This window comes from Peromyscus eremicus, chromosome 12, assembly GCF_949786415.1.
Source record: "Peromyscus eremicus chromosome 12, PerEre_H2_v1, whole genome shotgun sequence".
Lineage (NCBI taxonomy): Eukaryota > Metazoa > Chordata > Mammalia > Rodentia > Cricetidae > Peromyscus > Peromyscus eremicus.
Window position 1 is genome coordinate 55834720 of NC_081428.1, and position 23680 is coordinate 55858399.

General features: G+C 47.5%; 1 protein-coding gene across 1 annotated transcript in view; it reads left to right on the top strand.

Moving 5' to 3' along the window:
- Positions 1-6147: 6147 nt before the first annotated feature.
- The window catches only part of Arhgap31 (Rho GTPase activating protein 31), a 111476-nt gene continuing 93943 nt past the window's right edge, over positions 6148-23680 (top strand). The window contains exon 1 of the mRNA XM_059277391.1: positions 6148-6427. Coding sequence (XP_059133374.1) covers positions 6328-6427 — 100 coding nt within the window. The 5' untranslated portion in view covers positions 6148-6327. The remainder of the gene's footprint in view (positions 6428-23680) is intronic.

The following is a 23680-nucleotide window of genomic DNA, read 5'->3' on the forward strand; positions in this document are numbered from 1 at the left end:
TCATGACCATTCTGTACTCAATAAAGTCACATCCTACATTACTAGGACTTCAGCAATGTTGGGAGGACGAAATTCAACCTAACACTGGCTGCACTGTCTAAAGGAAAAGCAGAATACACCCTCTGGTTTGAAGCGAGGGGGGAGGGGGGGCAGAATGTGTGCAATTGGGACTGTGGGTGGGGGGACATGTTATCTAGGAAAGGATTTTAAAATACCCATAGGAAAATTCTGAATTAGAGAATTTCTGCTTAATATGTAAGATTCGAGCCTAAACCTGTGGATCTTTTACAGTATTAGGTCCAACAGAATTAGGGAGGACTCCCATGAAATCAAATGAATGTACAATACATGGAGACACAGACATGAATACAGACATGTGGACATACACATGCGTATACATATACATCATAGTACATCAGAGTGTGCATGTTTGACTGGCTTCGTTTAGGATTGGCATAAAGAATTCAATGCTTGTGTACTAATGGTTGAAAATGCAGAACATTGTAAAATCATTTTTCAAGTGTGATTTTGGTTAACTTGGGCCACTTCCTCACTACCCCCAAACCCTACAAAGCCACTCCCAAAGCACCTACAAGAGGCACTGTCCCCTTCGTGCTGGGGAAGTGCTCCAGGAAGAGACTATCTTACCCTTTTGAAAACTCCACTAGGTTCGAGCCACTTACATATAAAGTAAATTAGCTGAACTCGTGTGGGAACTGAGGAAGGTATAAATAAATAAAAATTAAACAAGCGTAAGACTTAGCAACCGATTTATATGGGATAGGAAACCAGGATGACAAACGGGGGTGGGGAGATGGGAGGGAGAGAGGGGGAGGAATAGACATGCCAAAAACACTGGATGAGCTGCAAGAAAAAAGAAAATTCGCTCTGTATAAAGGAAACCAAAAAAAAAAAAAAAAAAAAAAGCACTTGTTTGTCGTTCGGGTATGCAGGACCTATGTAGGTATAGATTAATCGTCAGGCCTTTACAATATCCTTTTAAATCCTCATAGCAACTCTACAAGGCGTCACCACCACCCTCATTAAGATGAGAGCCCTAAGGATCAACAACGCTGTAAAATTTGCCCAACCGAGGTCCTAGGGCAAAAACTCAGCAGTGCCTGACCTAGGACCCAGGTCCACCTCAGCCCGCAGCCTCTCCCTGCAGCTGGGAGCAGCGACCTGGGCTGGAGAGCTGCTGTTTCCATCAAGCCCCAATTACACCTGCATCTCTCAGCAGGCCTGAGGAGGAAAAGCAAGCCCAGAGAGGAAGGCTGGAGGGGCGTCAAGGCCTAACAACAACTGTGTATGAGGAAAACAATTTTGTTCAAGAGGGCTATTTATAGGGATGTTTTTCCTCAGCAGTCCCTGCCCCCTCGCCTTTCTTTTGTGTTAAAAGGCGCCTGGCAGATTGGTAAAGGGTTACAGGCAGTGTACAGGAAACTGTGGAACACAATGAACGGGGCGGGGACAGATCCCCACCCACCTAAGAAAATCGCTTGCTCCAGTGTGGAGGGACCCTGGAGGGAGACAGATGGGGCTCGGAGCCCGGGCTCTGACCCCTCTATAGTTTTCTTTTTCCGAGTCAGAAAAAAAGGCAACATGCCCAAAGGATGCAGAATCCAGCGAAAGAGGAAGTAGAGGCTGAAGGAGGCAACAGAACCAAACCAGGATTATAGAAATAAGTCAAAGAGGCAAGACGTGTTTTATCCCGAGAACTCCCCCTATTCAATGGAGAATGGTTTTCCCACTCAAAGACATTCCAGTTTGAGAAGTCGAAGACACAGCAAAAGAAATGATCTCAAGCTGTAGCTACTGGGAGGGATCAGAAAACACCTCCGGACACTCAGGACAGACCTGCCAAGCTTCTGGGGCCACTCTTAAATCAGAACAGCCCAGTCATTTTTCTCTCTGGGCCGCCGATCAAAGACCTCAAGCCAAATGGATGCAAACTCAGACTCAGAGCCTGAGGCCGGGCCCTGTGCGAGTTCAGATGTGGGCTGTGTAGGTTCTGATGTGGGCATAATAGCAATTCAGCAGGGACATTTGGCTCTCCCTCTGGCCTTGAAGTCTCTTCTCAGTACTTGACGAGGAAGGAAGTGTCCTGCTGCTCTTTGGCAGCCTCCGGGCTCATGTTGAGTGGGACAAGTGAGTTCTGTGCTCACTCATGGCGTCTGAAATGCTAACTGAAAACTGTGCATGTGGGTCAAATGTCACAATGTTTTGTTGTTGTTGTTGTTGTTGTTTTTAAACATTCAGGGGAACACAGAAAATCTCCAGACCTCTTATATTAAAAAAAAAAAAAGTGACAGTATTCACTGTGAAGATATTAGAGAGTGACAAAATACTGGTGAGGAAATTTTAAATTTGGAACGTGTTTCAAATATTACATGTAGATAACTCATCTTCCATTCTGTCAGGATCTACTCTGCCTGACCTTTCATAGTCAAAGACTATTCCTGAAAGTTGTGGTGTGGCCCTTGATGTTCAGAGAAGTAGAGAGAATTTTACCCTCACCCGTGCCAAGTTCTTAGGAACTTGGTTTGGCCATTGACTCTACTACCTTCCTACATCTAGACTTTTTAAGTCTAGGGAGGAGGAGAGGAGGCCATTTGTAACCTAGTCTTTGTCTAATAGCTCCCTTCTCTTCCACCCTGTCTGTCCCCAAATTCCTACCTAACTTAACTTCTTCAGTTGGGAGAGCAAAGTAATGTACATAGCTCTCACCTTGAGTAATGTAGCTTTCCACGTGTGGAATCCAAAAGAACTAGGTAGGCAGGCAGGCACACAGACGGACAGACAGACAGACTATTCCAGACCATATCTGAGATGAGGGAGACCCTCTGAAATCTCTCCTCGCTCCTTCTTAACACTGTCCTTGCTCACTCTTGGAAGTCCTGTTAGAAGCAACACTGGTTTTCAGAGCCGTGGAGCCGGGGAGCTGGCGGAGCCCTGGGCAATGGACTTGTCAGGATGGAGAACCGATTCTGGTTTTTCATTCCTCTTCTCTCATGAAGTAGAGTTCTTCACGTGTGCTTTGTCAGGGATTGGCAGGGTGGCTTCGGCAGTTTGCATACCCTCTAAGAAAGCCTGGCCCACCTCCTCTGGATCTTCAGAGGCAGCCATTGGCAACGTAACACACACTTAGGCACTGTGCACAAGAAGTACGATGGTGGTGCCTGGGGTGCCAGCTTTCCGAAGTCCATTGACCCTGGTCATCCTCTGTCCTTTGTTGGCCTCAGAACCCTGGAGTGCAGAGGGCAAGGTAAGACACAAGGCATTGTCACGGAAGAGCTTCCCCAACACTTGGTCTCACCCCCAGATACCATCCGAGCACCTTCAAAACAGGGACAGCTGGAGGCAGGAAGAGAAGGAAGTAGGGAAGAAATGTAGCTGGCTAGACAACCGACTGACACTCCAGTATCTGAGAACGGGAAATTCAGATCATGAGCAAGGAGTCTTAGGAGAGCATTTCACTGGCTACCTGGAGAGGGAGATGGATGATGAAGTTGCTGAAACTAAGTCTAGTTGTATGGGCGAACTGGGTGAAGAAAAGGTTGTAACCACGGGTGATGCTAAAACCTATTAATACTGCTTGTCCAGTTTCTACTTATTAATGGTGAGGAAGATTTAGGTAGCCATCTGTCCTCAGTAGGTACAGATAAGGGAGTCGTAAGCAACCACAGGACTTTTTTTCAGTGGTAGGTCTCAGTAAGCAAAAACGCTTTTCCAGTATATTCATAACTTATCACCAGATAGTTTACTTATTGCTTCAGTGAACATTCCTACCCTATCACTATATACCCTTGCATCATTATACCCTTGCAGCCTAGGAAATCCTCAGTACAACGGAAGAACCCTTTGGAACCCAAATCTGATTACACACACACACACACACACACACACACACACACACACACACACACACCATGGTCCTATAAAAGAGTCTGCTTAAAGTAAGCAAGAAGAGAGAGAAACAATAAGACTCTGAAAGCTCTTGCTAAAGTAAACTGCTAAGCAAATGTGAACAGCTCCACAAAGAGATGCTTCTTAAGAAATAAGAGGAGAAATATGCCAATATATTAAATAATCCAAACAGCTTACAGGATGCTTAGGAATTGCTGCTCTGGCTATTGGAAACAGAGTCATTGATAGATTTTTGAGCAAGCAAGCTTATAAACAACAGCAGCGCTTCAGGAGAACCCATCAGGCTTATAGTCTGTAGGATGGGTGAGGTGGGAGGAGCTTGGACTCAGCAAAGTGTGTGGGGGGGGTAATTCTACCATTGAGGAGGATGTGACTGCTACTATCCAAGAGGCCTGACCATGAAGAACCAGAAATGAGAGGCATTGTGAAAGACTCGTCCTTTTGGGGCTGGACTAGCTTGGAAGGCGGAGGAAAGAGAGCAATGAGTCAGTGCTTACTTGAAGATGTCTCATCAGAGTGAGTGAGCCAGTGGTGGTGTCATTGAGAGAGATGGGAAAACAGAAGGAAGGGGAGCTTGGGGACTGGGCACAGACTCCAGTGGCTCCAGAGGCCAGGCAGGTATAAAGGCTCAAATACAGGCCGAGGGGACTCCAAACTAGAAGGTTCGTCTCTAAAGGGGGCTGCCGTGTCTTAGCAACCACAGTCCTTGCTGTGTGAGAACACACTTGTCCTGTAACCAGAGCTTCTATTTCATAGGAGACAGCAGAAATCCAGATTTCTTATGAAGAAATACCTTAATTCTTTAGTATTGGCTACTAATTTTTTAAAAACAGGATGTGTTCCAAACACACACACACATACATACACACACACACACACATCTGTAGGCCAGATTTGGTAGGCTGGCTATCAGGTTATGTCCAGACAGAGAGACAAGGTCAGAGGTCAAAGTTCATAAACTGACATGATGATACATAAGTAACTTTGGGGGAAAATCAGTAGCTGAAATACTGCACATAATGTCTTTGCCAGCTTTATGACTGTCCCTACCCTTCAAGCCTATATATGGATTTGAATGTATGCAGGAAGTTTAATCTAATCTTCAAACTGTTAGGGCACAAGACTTTGAGTGCTCACTGTGTGCTGAGTACACAGAACTCAAGGAATTCCAACTAAGCGAAGGAAAAACATGCCCTCCTGAAAGCACATGCCTCAAGTTTTAAAACAACCTGGGAGACTGTTCTCTGTAATGGCAAAATGACAGAGCCCCCTCAAGTCCTGGGTTCTCTGCTCAAATCTCTCACATTTAGCACCGCTGGCATGGCGAGCGTGTGTGTGTGCGTGCGTGTGTGTGTGTGTGTGTGTGTGTGTGTGTGTGTGTGTCTGAACTTGAATTTGTAGCTAGAAATATAACTTCCTGGGCCGTGGTTACAAAGCTGCACCTCTCTCGCCCGAGGGTATCCTAACCTCAGCGTGGGAGAGGAGCCGTCTGGGCTTCAGGGACCTCAGACCCTGGCTAGGAGAGATGGGAGTGGCCAACGGAAAGGCTCCGTTGGTCAGGTTTCTGCAATCCCAGTCTTTGTTAATGTCACTAAGGGTTTGAAGGAGAGAAAGGCAAGCACTGAAATAGAAAGTGTCAGGATTGGGATGTCAAGGAGGATAACTTGGTGAGCACCCATCCCGCGCCCTCCCTGCAGAGCCCGGCACCGCCTCCTGCGCTCTGCACAGAGCCCGGCTGGCGGCAGGAAGCGGGCGGGCGGCCGCGGGTCCTCGCGAGGCCGATTTCCTCCGGGGCGGCCCTGGGCGATCGCTGGACTCGCAGACCCGCCTCGGTCGAGCACGATCTCTCCCCCTAGCCCCGCTCCGCTCAACCCACCCACTTACTTCCTTCGACTGCACACACACACACACACACACACACACACACTCAGAGCTGCCAAAAATTTCCAACCTCCGCCCCCCTCCCGAGCTGACTTCCTTCCAGCGCTTCCTGAGCTGGACGATCCTGGGATTTGTAAGACAGGAAAAAAAAAAAAGAGACGGCGCGAGGGCGGGCGACGGGACGGGATGCTGGCTGTTCCCGGTCCCGCAGCGGTCTGAAGGCTGAGCAGGAGTGCGGGCCTAAGGGCGGAGCACACTCACAGCCCCGGGGCGGTCCCCTCGCCGCCGCGCCCCGGCCCCTGCTCCTCGCAAGGCTCAGCGGAGAAGCGCGGGGAAACGCCGCCGCCGCGGGAGCCCGAGTAGGGAGGTGACACCCGCCCGGGGCGGTGCACGGCCGGATCTGCGCGCCCATGCCGACCCGCGGCGCCGCTCTGCCCCGGTGACCCGACCCCGAAACCCTCGTCAGCGGTGCGGAGCAGAGAGCGGGAGACGGAGGGGCAGCCTCTGTGGGACTAACTCATGAAGAACAAGGGTGCCAAGCAGAAGCTGAAACGAAAGGGAGCCGCCAGCGCGTTTGGATGTGACCTGACGGAGTATCTGGAAAGCTCGGGACAGGATGGTAATGTACCCCCTTCCCCCCTACACACACACACACACACACACACACACACACACACACTTTTGTTGTTGTTGTTTAAGAGCGATGGGTTCTCTTGGGGTGTGTTGGATGCAGTTCACAAGTTAATGTGTTCCAGGCTCGTGCGCTCACTGTACTTAGAAAAAAAAAAAAAAAAAAAAAAGGGACACTGTGCTTAAGCACAACCCTGCCACCCCGACGTCCAGGAGCTATGTCTGTCCTTCCGACGTGTCATAGGAGCGGTTGATGAGTGGTGGTGTAGCTGTGGTGGTGACCGGCCATGGCCATCCCTGAGGTTAAACTCCGGGAGGCTCTGATCTTAAACTCTGGATGTTGGAAGGGAAAGATTGGGGAGGGGGTGGGGGTGACTGACGCGTGGAGCCGTCATCAGTAGGTTTTTCTGGATGTGCTACTGTCACCAGCTTAAATGTCCCTCCTTTACCGTCAGAGGTTTGCTCGCCCACATCCTTTTTTATTAACGTGGTAGGAGGCAGTGGGGTGGGGGTGGGGGGGTGGGGAATCCTGGCTGGGGGAGTGGTTGCACAAACCTTTTCTGTATTTCTGAGTTGATGCCAAATCTATAGTACCTCCTCCAACTCTGTCGTCCCCCCCCCCCAACCAGACCCTTTACCTCCTCTTTGGCTCTCAGTTTTAGCCTTTGGTGTGTCATGCGAGAAGTTTGTTGTAAAAAGGTCAGAGAGCTTTAAAATAGTTTAAACTGTAAAGAAAAAAAAAATCAAAGTTAGCTTGGAAAAAGAAAAAGAGGAGCCAGCAGAGACAATTTAAACATTGGTTGGGTGAGGCAGAAGGAAAACCATTTATGCTCCGTCCAATAACACCATCGGAGGGTGAAAGTGTGTAATAGAGGAAAGTCGGGACAATTGAACATTAAATGACTGCTTTTATAAAGTCAACTGGTTCTGCACTTAACCATGACATTTTAAAAAAAAAAAAAAGCTTCTCTGGGAGCTTCGAGCTTCAGAGAAAGAGAAAAGGGCCCACTACATGGGCCATGTGTTTATACAGAGATAGGAACAATAAAAGACAAGTTAGGGCCGTGTAACTGGGCAGAGGGATTCTGCCTCCAGGAAAACTCTTTCCCCCAAACAACTGGCTTGTCAGTATCAAGCAGGCATCCCAGAAACAGTGCAGAGCTTTTGTTTTGCTTCCCCTTTTTGAAGACTCAGCACCCCTAGTAATTTGCAGTGGTGTGATATTCCTGTGGTATTCGGGAGTCCAGAGTCTGCTGTGTCATTAGGACAAATGGCTTTAGTACTTTAGAGCTTGGAGGAACCACTGGTTTCCAAACCGCCTCTGAAATTGAGGCATGACTGAAGTCAATTCACTGAATTCTCAACAACACTCCGGAGAGGTTTTGAAACAAAATCACACCGACTGAGCTTTTTTTGAACTTGACAGAAGCCCAAGTACACATCTTAGCCACTGTGGCTTGAAATTAAGAATGAAATGTTTGTCTCCATTTGTTTTTGCAGGGGTCCTCATGTTAACCTGTAGGTACACTGGGCAATGCTCCTGGGATGCCACCTCCTGCATGTGGGTGTTGTTCACACACACACACACACACACACACACACACACACACACACACACACAGAGTGAGAGCTGTACAAGGGGCCTGCTAGCCACGCCCCATTCGTATATAGTCACAGGTTAAGGAAGAACCTGAAAACCCTCAGGCTCTGGGAGAGAACTTCAGAGGCACCCTTAGGCAGCTCCTCTTTCCAACTTGTTTTTGTATTTTGGACTTCTGTGTGCTTCATATAGGAAAGGAGGAAGGGAACTGATGTTCAGTAGAAAAAAAACGGAGTGCTGGTACTCCCGTGCTTTCCATTCCGCGAAGGAGAGGGGAAGCTCCAAGAGGGGTAGACACACAGGGCTCATCCATCACCGAGGGTGGAGAGGCTCCAGACCTCTTTCTGGCTCCTGTGTGCAAGTCAACGTTCTCTTTTAATGATCCCTGCCCCCGGATTGAAAGCAAACAGCCCTGCCACAGATGAGCAACCTTTTCAGACTGGACATACCTGAACAGAGTTTGGTTTTGAAATGAAAGGCGGCTGGCATTCTTGGTCCCCACAATGTCGTTGTACGATGTGGAAATTAGCCATGAATAATAAGCAGTTTATAGAAATGAGACTAAATAGAATTTCTGCCCCAACACAGCCAAATTCATTGTTGTGTGTGTGTGTGTGTGCATGTGTGTGTGTGTGTTATGATAGAATAGATAAATGGTTTTTTTTCTAAAGTGATATAGAGACATATATTAGTTAATAGACAAGGCCCAGATTCTGACCCAGGTGAAAAAAGGCCGAGCAAGGCACTATCCCTTTGCTCATGACCTTGGAAGAGCTTCTCAGGGTGTTGGAGGTGGTAAATCAGAGTGGTCGCCAGGAACCAGGAAGCTAGGAAGGACCTTTCAAGAGTCGTGTCATGGTCACTGAACTTTGGGGTTAAAGGGCAGGGCACTGGACCTAGGTAGAAATGGAAGGGCGATGGGTTTCACTTGTGAGTACAAGAATACAGAGGAAGAACAGAGATAGCTGGGGTGGAGGACAAAGCTGGTGAGCGCTGGCTGAGCATGGGCCCTCTGCATATGGGGAAGCTGCAGCTCTGAGTGAGCGCTCCAGGGAAACAGAGAGAGGCTGAGCACACAGGATGGCTGTTAGCTACTTCCCTAATTCACCAAGCCTAGCCTTGCTACCTCCGATTGGACACATCGGAGAGGGCAGGGTGGAAAAGTGACATTTTCTTTTTCAGCCTGAAGTGAGTATTACTCATGGCCGGCTATCATGCTTAATCTGTGGGAAGCTGACGAAAGCTGAGCTACCTTTTCTTAGAAACACACACATATACACACATACACATTGAACGTGCAGTTCCTGCAGGTGGCCACATAGATGCACAGAGATGACAGGTTCACACTCTGCTGTGACCATCCCTCGCAGCACAGAAGCCTGGTGTGACAACTCCCCACTTCCCCCCTTCAACCCCTAGTGTCGTGGATCAAACCGGGGGATTCCCCAACGGTAGCCAAGTGTTCTAACCCTGAGCTACACCCCCAGCCTTTGGCCACTTTACTGTCACCTGATAAGAGAAGCACAGCAGACCATAAGGTGGCTGCTAGGAACCTGCCACTTACTCACCAGCAGAATGACTGCTGCCCCTGTCTGAAGCTCTTCCCCTGGGAACCCGCTAATTCTCTCTTCCTATCTGGGATCACTTCCCTACCGCTGATGGAAGGAGTCTGCTTCTCTCTTCCTTCTTTTCGATCACTAAATGTGGAGGTCTTTGCTTGCAGTTTGTGATTAAAAACAACACCAGATTGTTGTTACCGATAGCATTAGGGTGTGAGTGAAACCCAGAGACCTGGAATGTGTTCATGGTCATTTCCTAACTCTCCTTTGTAAACCAAGTATTCTGCGTCTTCTAGCAGAGCTTGGGGGTGGTGGGACCAGGAGCCAGGGAACAAGTAAGAGGTGCTAGGGTGGAAACTGTTTCATCTTCTGGGCTGGCCACACTTTTTGTTACTGTTTGTTTGTTTTTGTTTTGTTTTTCGAGACAGAGTTTCTCTGTGTAGTTTTGGTGCCTGTCCTGGATCTCACTCTGTAGACCAGGCTGGCCTCAAACTCACAGAGATTCCCCTGGCTCTGCCTCCTGAGTGCTGGGATTAAAGGCGTGTGCCACCACCGCCCGGCCTGGGCTGGGCTGACTTCCTTGTCTTTCTGATCATCCATCATTGCTCGTTTTACCTACTCCTTGGTGAAAAGCAAGACTGATCTCAACTAGTGCCTTAATGTCACTCCAATGATGGTGACAGATTTTAACCACCTGGAAAGTCTTTTAAAAGGTTGATGCCACTGCACATGATAGCACACACCTATAGTCCCAGGGCTTGGGAGGTTGAGGCAGGAGGATTAAGAGTTTGAGACTAGCCTGGACTACATGGCCAGATCCTCTCTTCATCTCTCAAAGAAAAAAGGGAAAAAGGCAATGCAAGGGCCCATCTCAGACCAACAAAATCAGACTCTCTCCTAGATGGTTTTGGTATGTGGACAGGGTGAAGAGCCTGTACGCAGTGCATGGTTTGTAGGCCATGTTCCCTGCATAAGTAGAGTCCCCTCTGAATGTTCCATAAAAGGTGTGAAAACATGTATAGTAATATAAAACAAAGATGTATAGGAATAACGTAGATTTAGTTTGAGAGGTGAGAGAAGGTTCACAACAAATTACTGACAGACGCAAATCCAATACTAAGCTTGCTGGAAGCTTGCTGGTGTTCCGAAGGATGAGGCTGAGCAGTGGGAACATCAGTCGTCGCTTCTTTTCATTTCATTTCTGAAGCTAAATAGTTCCCTCACTTGGTTTATTTGTTTCCTCTATTTATTAATCCAATAAACAAAACTCTATTCCAGCCGTGTTTTGGATGCAGTGGGAAAGAAAGATGGGCTCTGGATATCAGGAATGCGTAGTCTCAGGGATGTGAACCAATCAACCTTCAGACACCAGTTGACTTTGAAGAGGCAGTTGTAGGAGAAAATGTGAAAACCTTGGTCTCCCGTTAAATAGCAAGATACTGTACAGACATAAACAGAGCAAGGTCACAACAAAGAAGGCTAATACTTTTCTGTTTACAATTTAGTGTGGAATGGGGGATGGGGCAGTATCCTCTGCAGCTTAATCTTGGTCTGGCACATCATTTGCACACCTTCCCCCAGCAAATTCCTCACCAAGTGGGTCTCGGCTATGGAAAGTTCTAGAAGCATTCCCTAACCCGAGTCAGGGGACTTGGTTGGGGGCTCCCACTAAGACTGCTGGAACTCTCCTGCCTAGAATCTCAACTTTGCTTATTCCCAAATGACTGGCCCTCAAGAGGCTTGCTTCCTGCCTCTGGGCCTCAGTTTCCCCTCTTGTGAAACAGAGATAATAGATAGGACAGATGTGAGAGCACATGGGTTAATATGGGTAAAGCACCTATCTGAGGACACACACTTGGTAACCTGTTACTGCCCAAATAGCCTGGATTTACCCTACCACAACCACCAAGACTGAATGAGGCTCTTTCATCAGTGAGGGCATTCATCAACCACCCAGAGGGAATGGGAGCGGGATTGCTTGCCACACTGGGAGAGAGTCCAGTTGGTGCGGTGCCCTCCCAGAGTTGCTGAGAAGACCATCAGTGCACAGGCGTGAAAAAGACAAATGTCAACCTGAAAGAAAAGTACTTCAGTAGATCTGAGGGCCGGGTTAGGTTAGATCTCAAGCTGGAGGCCAGCCTGGGCTCTACAGCAAGCTTTTGAAAGACCAGAGACAGCCACTTACTTCTAGGCCTCAGAAAACTGAAAGAGAAGCCTGGTCCCAGTTGGGGGAGATTGTGAAGACAGAAGAGCAACCTGGGGCCTTGAGGGTAGAGAGGCATCCCCACCTCGGACCGCCAGAGTGAAACTGGAAGAGGCGAGTGGGGGAAAGGAATCAGGCCCAGAGCAAACTGCCTAGCCAACCCTGAGGCCAGCAGGGACTACTTTGTTTCTGGGTATAACAAACAACCCACCCAGAGAATGGAAACAGCTACTTCCACCTACCACATGGCTCCCTTCTGCAGGCTCTTCAGCTCTCTACCGAGAGCTCCTTGACCACAGGAAGAGCCTTACCCTCACTTCCCCCCTGTCAACCCCTGGCAGCCTCCCAGATGCCTCCCAACTTCAGGAAGTCCCAGTGCCATTGCCTCTAAGGAAACCTACTCCCTCCTCCCCTACCTACCTGGAGCCAGAGACCTATCTGCTGGACAGGCGAGTGCTCGTGGGTCACTCCTAGACAGGAGCAGAAGGAAACAGACAGAGAAAGAGCACGTCATACCCAAAGAGAAACAAGATCTCCAGCACCACCCAGACTATAGTGTTGGATGCGATTGTCTATCCTCTGGGTTGTGGGTTTGAGGCCAATCAGTGCTGTACAGCATCTGTGGGCTAGCCCTGAAAGCTTTCTTGTTAGGGAGGAAAACACTGAGAATTCCAGGATCTGGTTGACCAAGACAATTTTCAAGTACTTGCAGGGACAGTTTGTTCCCAGGGGATATAGCCTCCCTACAAAAAAGCCTTCCTGGGATTCGATGCTGTGTGTGGCTCTGAGCAGTGGGTGGAAGAAGTGGGTGGGATTGAAAGTTCCAAGACTCAGGCTGGGCATGGGAACCTTTAACCACCACCCACTCTGCCACTGGATATTGGAGCTAATGTTTCTGGAAGACAGTAGTGATAAAACCACCTGGTCAGGGCTTCCTATTGCTCATTCCCTCCAGAGCAGACTGCCCACGCTGGAGCTGCCTATCCACTCTGGCCCAAGGGTCTCAGGATCCCACTTCCTTCTTGTGGTTCCTACAGGGCAGTCTTAGAGCCAGGGACGTGGAATGAGTTCTTTTCCCACATATTGTTCGCCACACATTTAAATCAAATGCAGCATCCCTCCCTCCCCCCCCACCCCCACTCTTCAAATTAATCTTATGAGTGCATGTGCCGACCAGTCCTCTTAAGTATTTCTCCCAAGGCTCCAACACAAAGGCCATGCTTGAGTTGAACTGATCTTGGCGCCTCTCTCTCCAAAGGCTGGCCTCAAGTACTATGTAAGGCGGGGCCACAGCCTGCTGGAACTCTAGGAGTCTGGCCAGTCTCCCCTGTAGAACTACTCTTCCTGGATGCAACCTTAGATAAAGGTTCAAATAAAGAGTTCTCCTCCACTGGAAAAAGAAGACTGGCTACAGTTTTCGGGGGGCGGGGGGGGATTAAAGGAAGGTTTCTTGGAAAGAGAGAAGGGACAGAGTGTGAAGGCTGGGTTCCAAATAAGACCATATTGCTATCTTTATCATTAGCAGAAATGTCTACAATATTGTTTATTTTTTTATTTTGTGCCAATCACTTTGTTCACACAAAGGAATGTTTTCAACCTCTTTAAGATTGGACGTTTTCACACCCACCCATTTTATAGAGGAGAATTGAGTTCTGAGAGGTTAAATTATTCACCAAGATTATCCAGACGGGACATGCAGGATTTAAATTCAGCTCTATAAGATACCCAAGGCCACAGTCTTAGATTGGAATCGTATCTCCCAGAAGAGAATAATTCATACTTTTGCACTTAACCCATTTTATTCCTCACAACCCCTCCCCCAAAAAAATATTTTATCTTCTGTTTTGCTTTCTCCTAACCCAAACCAGAAATAGTCATAACAACTGGGGACTGAGAAGTACTTTATCCTCTGCAAGCTGCTTTGTGAACATCTTGTGCATGCGTTTGAAAAAAACACACACACAGACACATACGCACAGAAGCATAAAAACACACACACACACACACACACACACACACACACACACACTCACACTCACACCTATCCAAACCCACCAGCTTTCGGGTCCTCATAGGCCCTTTCTTGACCAATGCAGCCACAAGCCTTTTCCTTCTGGAAATACCCACAACCTTAGAGTCTGAGGCCCCGAGTTACTTCTCCATTCTGCCCACTGTTCGGTGCTGTTCTTGCCTGTGAGGGTAGGCAGGCGGCAAGCTCATCTGAGGTAGCTCACACAGATGTAGTAGGCTGTGCCTGCCTCTGTGAGCCTGTGGTGGGCACAAGAGTGTTGCGTGGTATCTATCGAGGATCTATCTTCCTGTCTAGGAAGTGGGTGTTGGAGCCCTTTTAGGGTATCTGATGATGAAGACTCTGCTCAAAGCTGTGTTATCAGGGATCCAAGACTCTTTCATGGTCCCATGAGGGTTTGCAGCTAGTCCCAGATAGAAAACAACCCCGGCTGTGCATGGAACTCGGCAGAAACTGCCTTTTGCCATCTCACTCCTTGGTGTGAACCAACTGGGTTTCTGAGATCAAGTCTCTGGCACTTTTTGTTCCAGTTCAGGCTTGGCTGGTACATCATGCTCTGGTACCACACCCACAGCTTGATGCTGGCCCAGAGTGCCCTTGGTGGGGAGAGGGTTGAATGTTACTCATGCCCCTGAAAAGTAATGTATACCAGCTCATACTGTTACAGATGTTAGACCACAGCTGGAAAAAGCTGGCAGATAAATAAGTCAACCGTGCTTGGGAAACTCATGTGAATATCTCTTTCCCTGGAGCTTTATGATTTTACTTCTTGTTTTGTTCTGCTTTTTAAAAACAATTTTGTGTGTGTTTGTGTGTGTGTGTGTGTGTGTGTGTAGGCAGGGAGTCAGTACTGAGTGTGCAACCCATGGCCTTGCACATGCCAGGCCAACACTGTAGCACTGACCTACACCTCCAACCTCATCCCTAGGTTTTCAATCCGAAACTACCTTGGTGGGACTTCAAATTAAAGCAACCAAGATTGAATGGAATGGTAGTACACTTGACCCTAGTGCAGTGTTCTCAACAGGGGTCGCCTAAGACCATTGGAAAACACAGATATTTACAGTATGATTCATAACTAGTCAACTTACAGTTATGAAAGAGCAACAACGACTATTTTACGGTCGGGGGAGGTCACCACAACACGAGCAACTGCATGAAAAGGCCTCGGCATTAGGAAGGTTGAGAACCACCGCACTACTGGGTTTAGAAATGTGTGTTCTCATATTGGTCTTGGCCTAGAGGTGATCAAAAGACAAGAAGACAGCTTTCTAAAAAGTACAAAGAGTGAGGTGAGGGCTATAAAGGATGTATAAGCAAGGGATGCTAACACACGTAGCAGCTGACGGACAGCCACTGGACAGAGGTTATGCAGCTGGGAAAGTCAACAAAACAGAGATCATCTGACTGTGAGGGACAGCAGAGGAATGAGGAGAAGGGTGGCTGGAGTCTAGGGGCAGGAAACTATGCGGCTTCGCCTGATACTTGTGATACTTGTGGTTGGTCACAGCCTCTGTAGCCTGGAGGAAATTTCAACTCTGGAAAGGCAGTTAAGGGATGGGAAGACAGGAGCCTGTCTCCAGGGCAGAAGAGCAATTCCACCATTAGGCCAGCACATAGCAGCTGCAAGGATAAGAATGGCCACTGGTCTGGCTGCCTGGGCCTGTACCTGTTTCTTGCCTGGACACAGAAAAACAAGACGTTTTACAGAAAGATAAGGTTTTCAAAAAAAAAAAATATATGTTAACTGTGCAGGTCCTGGCGGCACCCACCTATAATTCTAGTGCTCGGGATGCCGAGGTAGGAAATATTGTAGTTTTGAGGCCAGTTTGGACTCTATTGCGAGTTTGAAGGCAACTAGGGAGCCAGCCAGGGCTACATAGCAAGACTCTATCAAAAGAAAGAAGGAAGAGGAGGAGGAGGAAGAGGAGGAGGAAGAGGAGGAAGAGGAAGAAGAGGAGGAGGAGGAGGAGGAAGAGGAGGAAGAGGAAGAAGAGGAGGAGGAAGAAGAGGAGCAGGAGGAAGAGGAGGAGGAAGAAGAGGAGGAGGAGGAAAAGGAGGAGGAGGAAGAGGAGGAGGAGGGAGAGGAGGAGGAGGAAGAGGAGGAAGAGGGAGAGGAGGAGGAAGAGGAGGAGGAGGACAAACAACTAAAAAGGAAAATGAAGGGAGGAATGAAAGAAGGAACAGGATAGCAGAAATAAAGAAAAGAGTCCTGGAAAGACAGATCTGCCAGTAAAGTGCTTGCTGTGGAAGCATGAGGACCTGAGTTTGAGCCTCAGAACCCATATTAAAAACAAAAACAAAAACAAAGCCAGGTGTGGATCCCTGTGGCTTGTTGGCCAGGCAGCCTAGACTACTTGGTGAGTTCCAGGCAAGTGATAGACCCTGCCTCAAGAACAAGATGGACAATGCACCTGAAGACTAACTCCTGAGGTTCTCCTCTGGCTTCCACATGGTACACACACACACATACACACACACACACACACACACACACACAGGCACGCACGCACACGCACGCACACACACACACACACACACACACACACACGCACGCACGCACCGATGCACCTGCACAAACACAAACATGCACACACATGCTCAGAGAAAGGAAGATCCTGCCCACCCTGATTTCCTTTCTCTCTTTTTTAAACTCGTTATTGTGTATGTGCATGAAGTGATCGGAGGACAATTGTGGAAGTTGGTTCTCTCCTTCCACCACGGAATCTGCTGATGCAATTCAGGTTGCCGGGTTTGTGTGGCAACCCTTCCCCCTACCCCCATTTTAAAAAATAATTTAAAAAAATTTTTTTCGAGACGTGGTCTTACTAACCCTGGCTGGCCTGAGTCTAAACCACTCTGGCCTCTGCTGCCCAAGTGCTAGAATGAAAAGCGTTCGCCAACACACATGGCTAAGCGGGTTTCTGGTGTCTGTAGCTATAGGCCATAAAAACAGTCAACCTCAACCTTATCTATCTCTATTTGACAAGTGAGGACGGACTCAGACAGTCACTGTAGTGCCACCTAACCAGGACTTGGAAGAAGCCAGACACCAACCACATCTGATGGACACTGAGTTTCTCTCGGTGGCCTTGTCTGCTCCTGTCCCAAATAGCCATAGCTTTGCTGGCAGTGGGCAATGGAGACTTCCATTTTTAACCTCGGTGGGGTCTGAAATAACTGTAAAACTCTGACGACAGAGTTCCCACTCCTGGTTTTTCAAAGTAAAGGTTCCCGCGTGGGTTCCCAGTGGCACCATTGGGAGCACCACAAGCCCCTGTGACCCTACATAGCCCCTTCCACCACTTCTTAGCCACCTGTTTCCTGCACGCTGAGTCGACTGGGAAACAATGATGTCAGTCCTTCCATGTAAATCGGCACCTCCCTGTTGGCCCCTCCCCTTCAATGCATAGTTCTGTTCCTCTTTCTGGCTTTTGTCTTGCTATTATTCACTTAGGGACTCAGCAGCGTTTGGCATCAACTGTTGGCTTTCTTAACAAGCTTTAGCTATTTAAGTTTCAGTGCGGCCTTCAAAGTGCACATGTCTCTTTGGGTCCATATTTGAGAAATCCTTTGTTGTTTGGCTAATGGCTAGAACGTGGGCTCGGTGTTAATGGAGGGGGGCCATTTTCCTCTCCAGAGAAAGCAAGCAAGACTCTGAGGTATGCTCAGAGGCAACAAAGGAATCCTGCCTGGGGCCCCAGTGGAGTAGCTTGAAAACTGTAGTGACCGGGGCACAGGGCCTACAGTGTAAGGTCAGGAAAATACACCTATGACGTCATCTTTGAACATCCTGTATTCTCCCATCCGAAGCTGCGCTTCTGAATGGAGCATAGATCCCACCTCCCTTTCCTTTATGCCCTTAGAGTCGATTTGGCTCCAGAATGAAAGGAATACAATCCCTTGGGAGAATATGTTTTGAAATATGAATAAAAAAATTTTTTTAAGCTACAATGAGAAAAATATAATTCTTTCAAGATTTAATTTAAAGACCGGGCATGGTGGTGCACACCCACAATAGCAGCACTTGGAAGACGGAGGCAGGAGGATCTATCTCTGTGAGTTCAAGTTCAGCATGGTCTACATAGTGAGTTCTAGGATGGCCAGGACTGCATAAAGAAACTCAGTCTCAAAAAAAAAAATTAAATTCAAAATTAATGTTAACAAAAGATTAGTCAGATCCTCTTTAAATTCCCTGTGTGCATGTCTGTATCCCTTGAAAGCCAACTGAACATGGAATAGAGGTTGAAATGGCTGTTTGCCCAGGTGCTGAAGTGGCTCCATTGGGATCCCACCCAGTGGGCCTGGAAAGTGGATTGGGGCCGTGCTGGCTGCTCCTGCCGGGATCTCCCTTGGGGATCTGCTTTTCCAGGCTTGTTTAGATGAGCTCCATTCAGGCCATGCCGGCAGCTATGGGCCTGAAGATCTCAGGTACAGCCACAGTGAGCTGGCTGCTAGCTGGGAAAAGCCTTGACGTGAAACCACGTGACTTGATCGTCCTCTCCTGAATTCTTTTGCTGTTGTCCCCAGTGTCAACAGGGGACATGAATTATGACTTTTTTTAAGTCAGAAGAGAAAAAAGAAAACGGTTAAAAAAATTTTATGGGAACAGAGTGTCTGGAGTTGTTGAAGTTTTGTTTCCAACTTTATTTTGGAGGAAGTCTGTCGGGTTGCTTTCCTAGGACATCAGCCTCTCCTCTGGGTTGTTCTCAAGTGTGAAGGAACCAGGGCTGCCTTAGTGGTTTCCCGGAGTTGTGAGCAACGGTCCTCAGCATGGCGTCAGGGTGTCCTACCCAGGCTCAGCCTCATCCCTTAGAACTCCAGGGCTGTGGAAGTTCAGAGCCCCGAGCACAAACACTGCATGGCCCCACTTGTCCCTCATGGCGGCTTCTTCTATTCTCTTAGGTACACAAAATTATTTCCTTCCTATGGTTTAAAAAAAAAAAAAAAAGCGAGCTTTAAGAATCTTGTCTGTTGGTAAACATAGCTGGGGAGGGACCGTGGCAAACTTTTCAAGTTTTCACATTTCTTTAGTAATCTCCCCAGAAAACCCAAAATAAGGGTGGGGGCGTGTGTGGTGGTGGAACTTTGTCATTACAGTGACAGCCGTGTTGTCTCCATCTGGGTTTCAGGAGAAGGGAAAAGCTGAACAGAAAGCCTGTGTCCATCTTTGATAGAAGCGGGCGGGGGGGGGGGGGGGGGGGAAGCGCCAGGGCAAGGGGCCCTTCCCGTGTGCCTGTCTCTGCCCCACAATGTCAAGGTGGGCGGAACTCGGGGTCTAAGTGTGAAGTAGGTGCATTCTGCTGGGCTGTAGAAACACCCTGCATAGGGCAGGCCAATGGGGTGTGTCCCACACTCTGAGGCAGATGGCTGCGTTTCACAGCAGGTGGTGTGTGTATTCTCTGTGCTTTTAAAGGGGGACCGTCATTCAAGGTGATCTAGACAGGGATGGGTTGTAAATGCTGCATATGACAAGTGACATTACCAAAGGTGCTTATTGTCATGAGCAAGTAAAAGCAGCTTTAAGCACGGCGGTGGCCCTCCTGCCTGTAGCCCCTCCTGCTCGTTTCTGGTGGCTGCCATAACCACTCACCACAGACTCAGCAACATAACATAAATCTGGAGCACTACCTTTCAGTTCTGGAAGTCCGACCCGACACATGTCTCACCACGTGCCAGGAGTGTTTTCCTCTCTAGGGCACTGGAAAAGAATCCATTTCCTTACCTTTGCACCTTCTGGAAGCTACTCACATTCCTTGGCTTCTGGACCCTTCTTCTTTAAAGCCAGTGACACTTAGCTTTCTGACCATTCTTCCGGTCACACAGTCACTCTTCCCACAACGAAAGACCCACAGGATTCGACCTGGCCTATCTCTAGGACACTGTCTCCACCTCCAGGTCTTCAACTTAAGCATGGCTTACAAAGATTCCAGGGATTAGAGCTGAAGGCAAGGCACTGAGATTCCCCAACAAGCTCTGAGATCATCTTCGCCAACCCCAACACCTGGTAACTGTGTGATGTTAATCCAAGTTCTAAGCTGTTATAAAGATATACCCTTCCATTGTAGATTCCTGGAAACAAAAATGCTTGTTAAGGTCTGGGTCTGTGCAGAACTAGACAGTCTCCTGGATGTTCTTTCTGTACTGTGTGCTGGTCATGCTGCCTGATAGGACTCTGCTGGGCCAGAGGTGTGGGATCACGGCTTCTGTTTATGGAGACGGCCACACACCAGGCCTTGCAGCGTTGACTCATGTGTCTCCGAAAACAACTCTGGGAGGCAGGTTATTACGTTGTCATTAGCGTACAATGATTGCACACATGTATGGAGTACAGTGTGATATTTCAGTACAATGAGTAATGATCAGATCAGGGTAACTGGCATGTCTATCACCTCAAAGATCGATCAGTTCTTTGTTTTAGAAACATTTTAAATTGTTCTACTAGCTCTTTGAAATTTGTAATTTATTGTCAGTGATCATCACCCAACTGTACTATGGAACACTAAGGTTAGTCCTAACCAGCTACACCACTGTACCCATTAATCATCCTCTCTCAGACTCACGTCTTTCCCAGCCTCTGGTAAGCACAATTATACTTTCTACTTCTATGTAATCAACTTCTTTAGCTTTCCACATATAAAAGTAAGTAGTATTTGTCTTTCTCTACCTGGCATATTTTACATTTTTCCCCAGGCGTATCCCTATTGACAAAATGACAGGATTTTCTTTTTAGTGGCCAAATAGTATTCCAGTGTGTGTGTGTGTGTGTGTGTGTGTGTGTGTGTGTGTGTGTGTCTGTGTGTGTCTGTGTCTGTGTGTGTGTGTGTGTATGAAGCTAGGCATCATCAACAGATGAATGACACACACACACATATATACACATATACACAAACATATTATATTATATATACATATGATATTAATCTGTTGATACCTAGCTTGACACTCTATCTTAATTATTGTGAATAGTGTTCCAATAAATGTGGAACTGTAGAAATTTTTCCTACATACTGATTTCCTTTTCTTTGGATATAAATCCAGAAGTGGAATTGCTGGATCATGCAGTAATTCTATTCCTAGTCCTCTGAGAGACTTCCATACTGTTTTCCACACTGACTATAATAATTTTCATGCCCACCAATGTTCAGAGACTTCCCTTTTCTCCGTACACCCGATAATGTTTGTTATTTTTGCTGTTTGATGGTAGTCATTCTCAGTAGGGTGAGACAACAGCTGATGTGGCTTTGATTCACATTTCCCTGATTTGTGATGTTGAAAATTATTTCATAACTTTTTGGTACTTGCATCTCTTCATTTGAGACATGGGTATTGGGATTATTTGCAGTTCTTTTGTTATTGTTTGAGACAGGGTCTCGTGTAGCCTTGAACTCACTATGTAACTAAGGAGGACATTGGACTCTTGACGCTCTTGCCTCGGCCTCCTGAGTACTAGCATTACAGGAGTGTGTCTTTGTGTCCATTTTATTCATTGTGAGGAATTGAACCCAAGGCCTCTCGAATGGTAGACAAGCACCCTACCCTCTGAACTATAGCCCTAGCCCTGGCATATGTTCTAATAGGGTAGTTTTACTGTTGCGTTTTTGGAGTGCCTTGTGTGTTCTGGATATTCATCCCTTTCCAAATGAGTGGTTTGCAAATATTTTCTCCCATTCTGCAAGTTGTCTCTCCCCATGTTAAACACTGACTTTGCTTTCACCTTTGGATTCTGTGCTTTTTGGGTCCTGTCTGAGAAATCCTTGCCCAGACTAATGTCCTGAGACAGTTCCTCTGTGGTTTTCTTCTAGTTATTTCATCATTTGGGGTCTTACATTGGTCTTCAGTCCATTTTGAGTTGACTTACTATGCAGTGATTTATTTACTATGGATGTGGTTTCATTGTTACACAATTATGTATCTAGTTTTCCCAGCACAGGTGATGGAAGAGACTGACTGTGTGGTCTTGGTGCCTTTGTAAAGATTTAGCTGGCTGCTTGTTTCTGGGATCTTCATTCTTCCTATCTGTTTTTTGTTTTGTTTTGTTTTGTTTTTAATGTCAAACATGCCGTTTTGGTCACTATAGCTTGGTAGCATGGTTAGATATAATAACGAAAAGTAGGTATTATTAATAGCTTTACTCTGTAGGCTTTAATTATTTACTTATTTTGCAGTGATAGGGACAGAACCCAAGGCCCTGAGCATGCTAGGTGAGTTCTCTATCACTGAGCTATGCCAGCGGTTGTTTTTAATTATGGCAAAATATGCATAACTTATAATGTAGCATTTTTACCATCTTAAGTATACGGTTCAACAATAGTGAGCACATTCACATTCTTGCACAATTGCCGTCACGTCCATCTTCTGAATTACTTCACCTTCCCTAACTGAGTCCTGTCCCCATTAAAGGCAAACTCCCTGGTCTTCCCTCCCACAGACCCAGAATCTCCAATCTAGTTTCCATCTCCAGGGATGTGACTCTACGGACAGCACAGGCATGGGAGAGAAGTATTTGTCCCTCTGTGGCTGGATTATTTCACTTACAATGCCACTATTATTTTTTTTTTTTAACGAGAAAAGAAAGGCTCAGAGAAGTGATGTTGCCAAGACCACATAAGTGGTACTTGGCAAATCCAAGTTCAAAGTGAGGCCCATCCCACTCTGGCTGTATAATCCCTTCTTAACTTACCCTGTCGTCAGGCAGAGGTGAGCGTCACCTGACCGGTAGCTAGAGGAGAGCTAACGACAGCGGAGAACTCAATGTCCTGCTGTAGCTTGAGTTTTCCTGCCTGGCCCACAGTCAGGGCGAATCTCTCTCACCTGCCAGTCCCACAGCCGCTCAGACCCAACCAAGTAAACACAGAGACTTATATTGGTTACAAACTGTATGGCCGTGGCAGGCTTCTTGCTAACTGTTCTTACAGCTTAAATTAATCCATTTCCATTAATCTATACCTTGCCACATAGCTTGTGGCTTACTGGCATCTTCACATGCTGTTTCTCATCATGGCAGCTGGCAGTGTCTCTCTGACTCAGCCTTCCACTTCCCAGCTTTATTCTCCTCCTTGTCCCGCCTACACTTCCTGCCTAGCCAATGGCCAATCAGTGGTTTATTTATTGACAAATCAGCAACACATTTGCCAGACAGAACATCCCACAGCAGTCCTGCCATTCAGGCAGCTCAGGTTCAGTTCAAATGGCCACAAGAGCAAACTGGTTCTGTGAATGGTACGTGAATAGGAGGCTGAGGCAGGAAGATCTCATGTTCGACGCTGTCATGAGCTATGTAGTATAGCAGACTCCAGGCCAGCCTGTCTGTACCGTGAGACTCTGTTCGGAGGGAACTGGTTAGATGAGACTTGGCAGGACCTCCAGGAGGACAGTCAGAGATGGCGAAGGAACATCCCAGGACCACCAGGTAGTACACCAAGAAGGAGAGTCTCAAATGCTTTTAAGCCGATGACTCACCAGGTCAGGAGGCCTCGCCTCGGCAGCAGGGTTTAGAGAGCTTCACTTAGAGAGACTCAGTTCTCTAAGGCCTCATAAAGGCTCCAAAGCTCTGGGGCTCTGGGAGATTAAAGGCGTTATCAACTGTCCTCATCTCAGCAGGAAGGGGTCTGATCAGCTTCAGATTTCCCAACACGAACTTAGAATTAAAGAGACCAAGCTTTTTAGAGCAGAAAAGATATCTCTGAAGGGCAGACACTTGGGTGAGATGGGGCGGGGTGGGTTGTCTGGCATGCCTTAAAATCCAACCAGGCAGAAAGTGATAGATGAAAGGACCAAGCCGGGCGGTGGTGGCGCACGCCTTTAATCCCAGCACTCGGGAGGCAGAGCCAGGAGGATCTCTGTGAGTT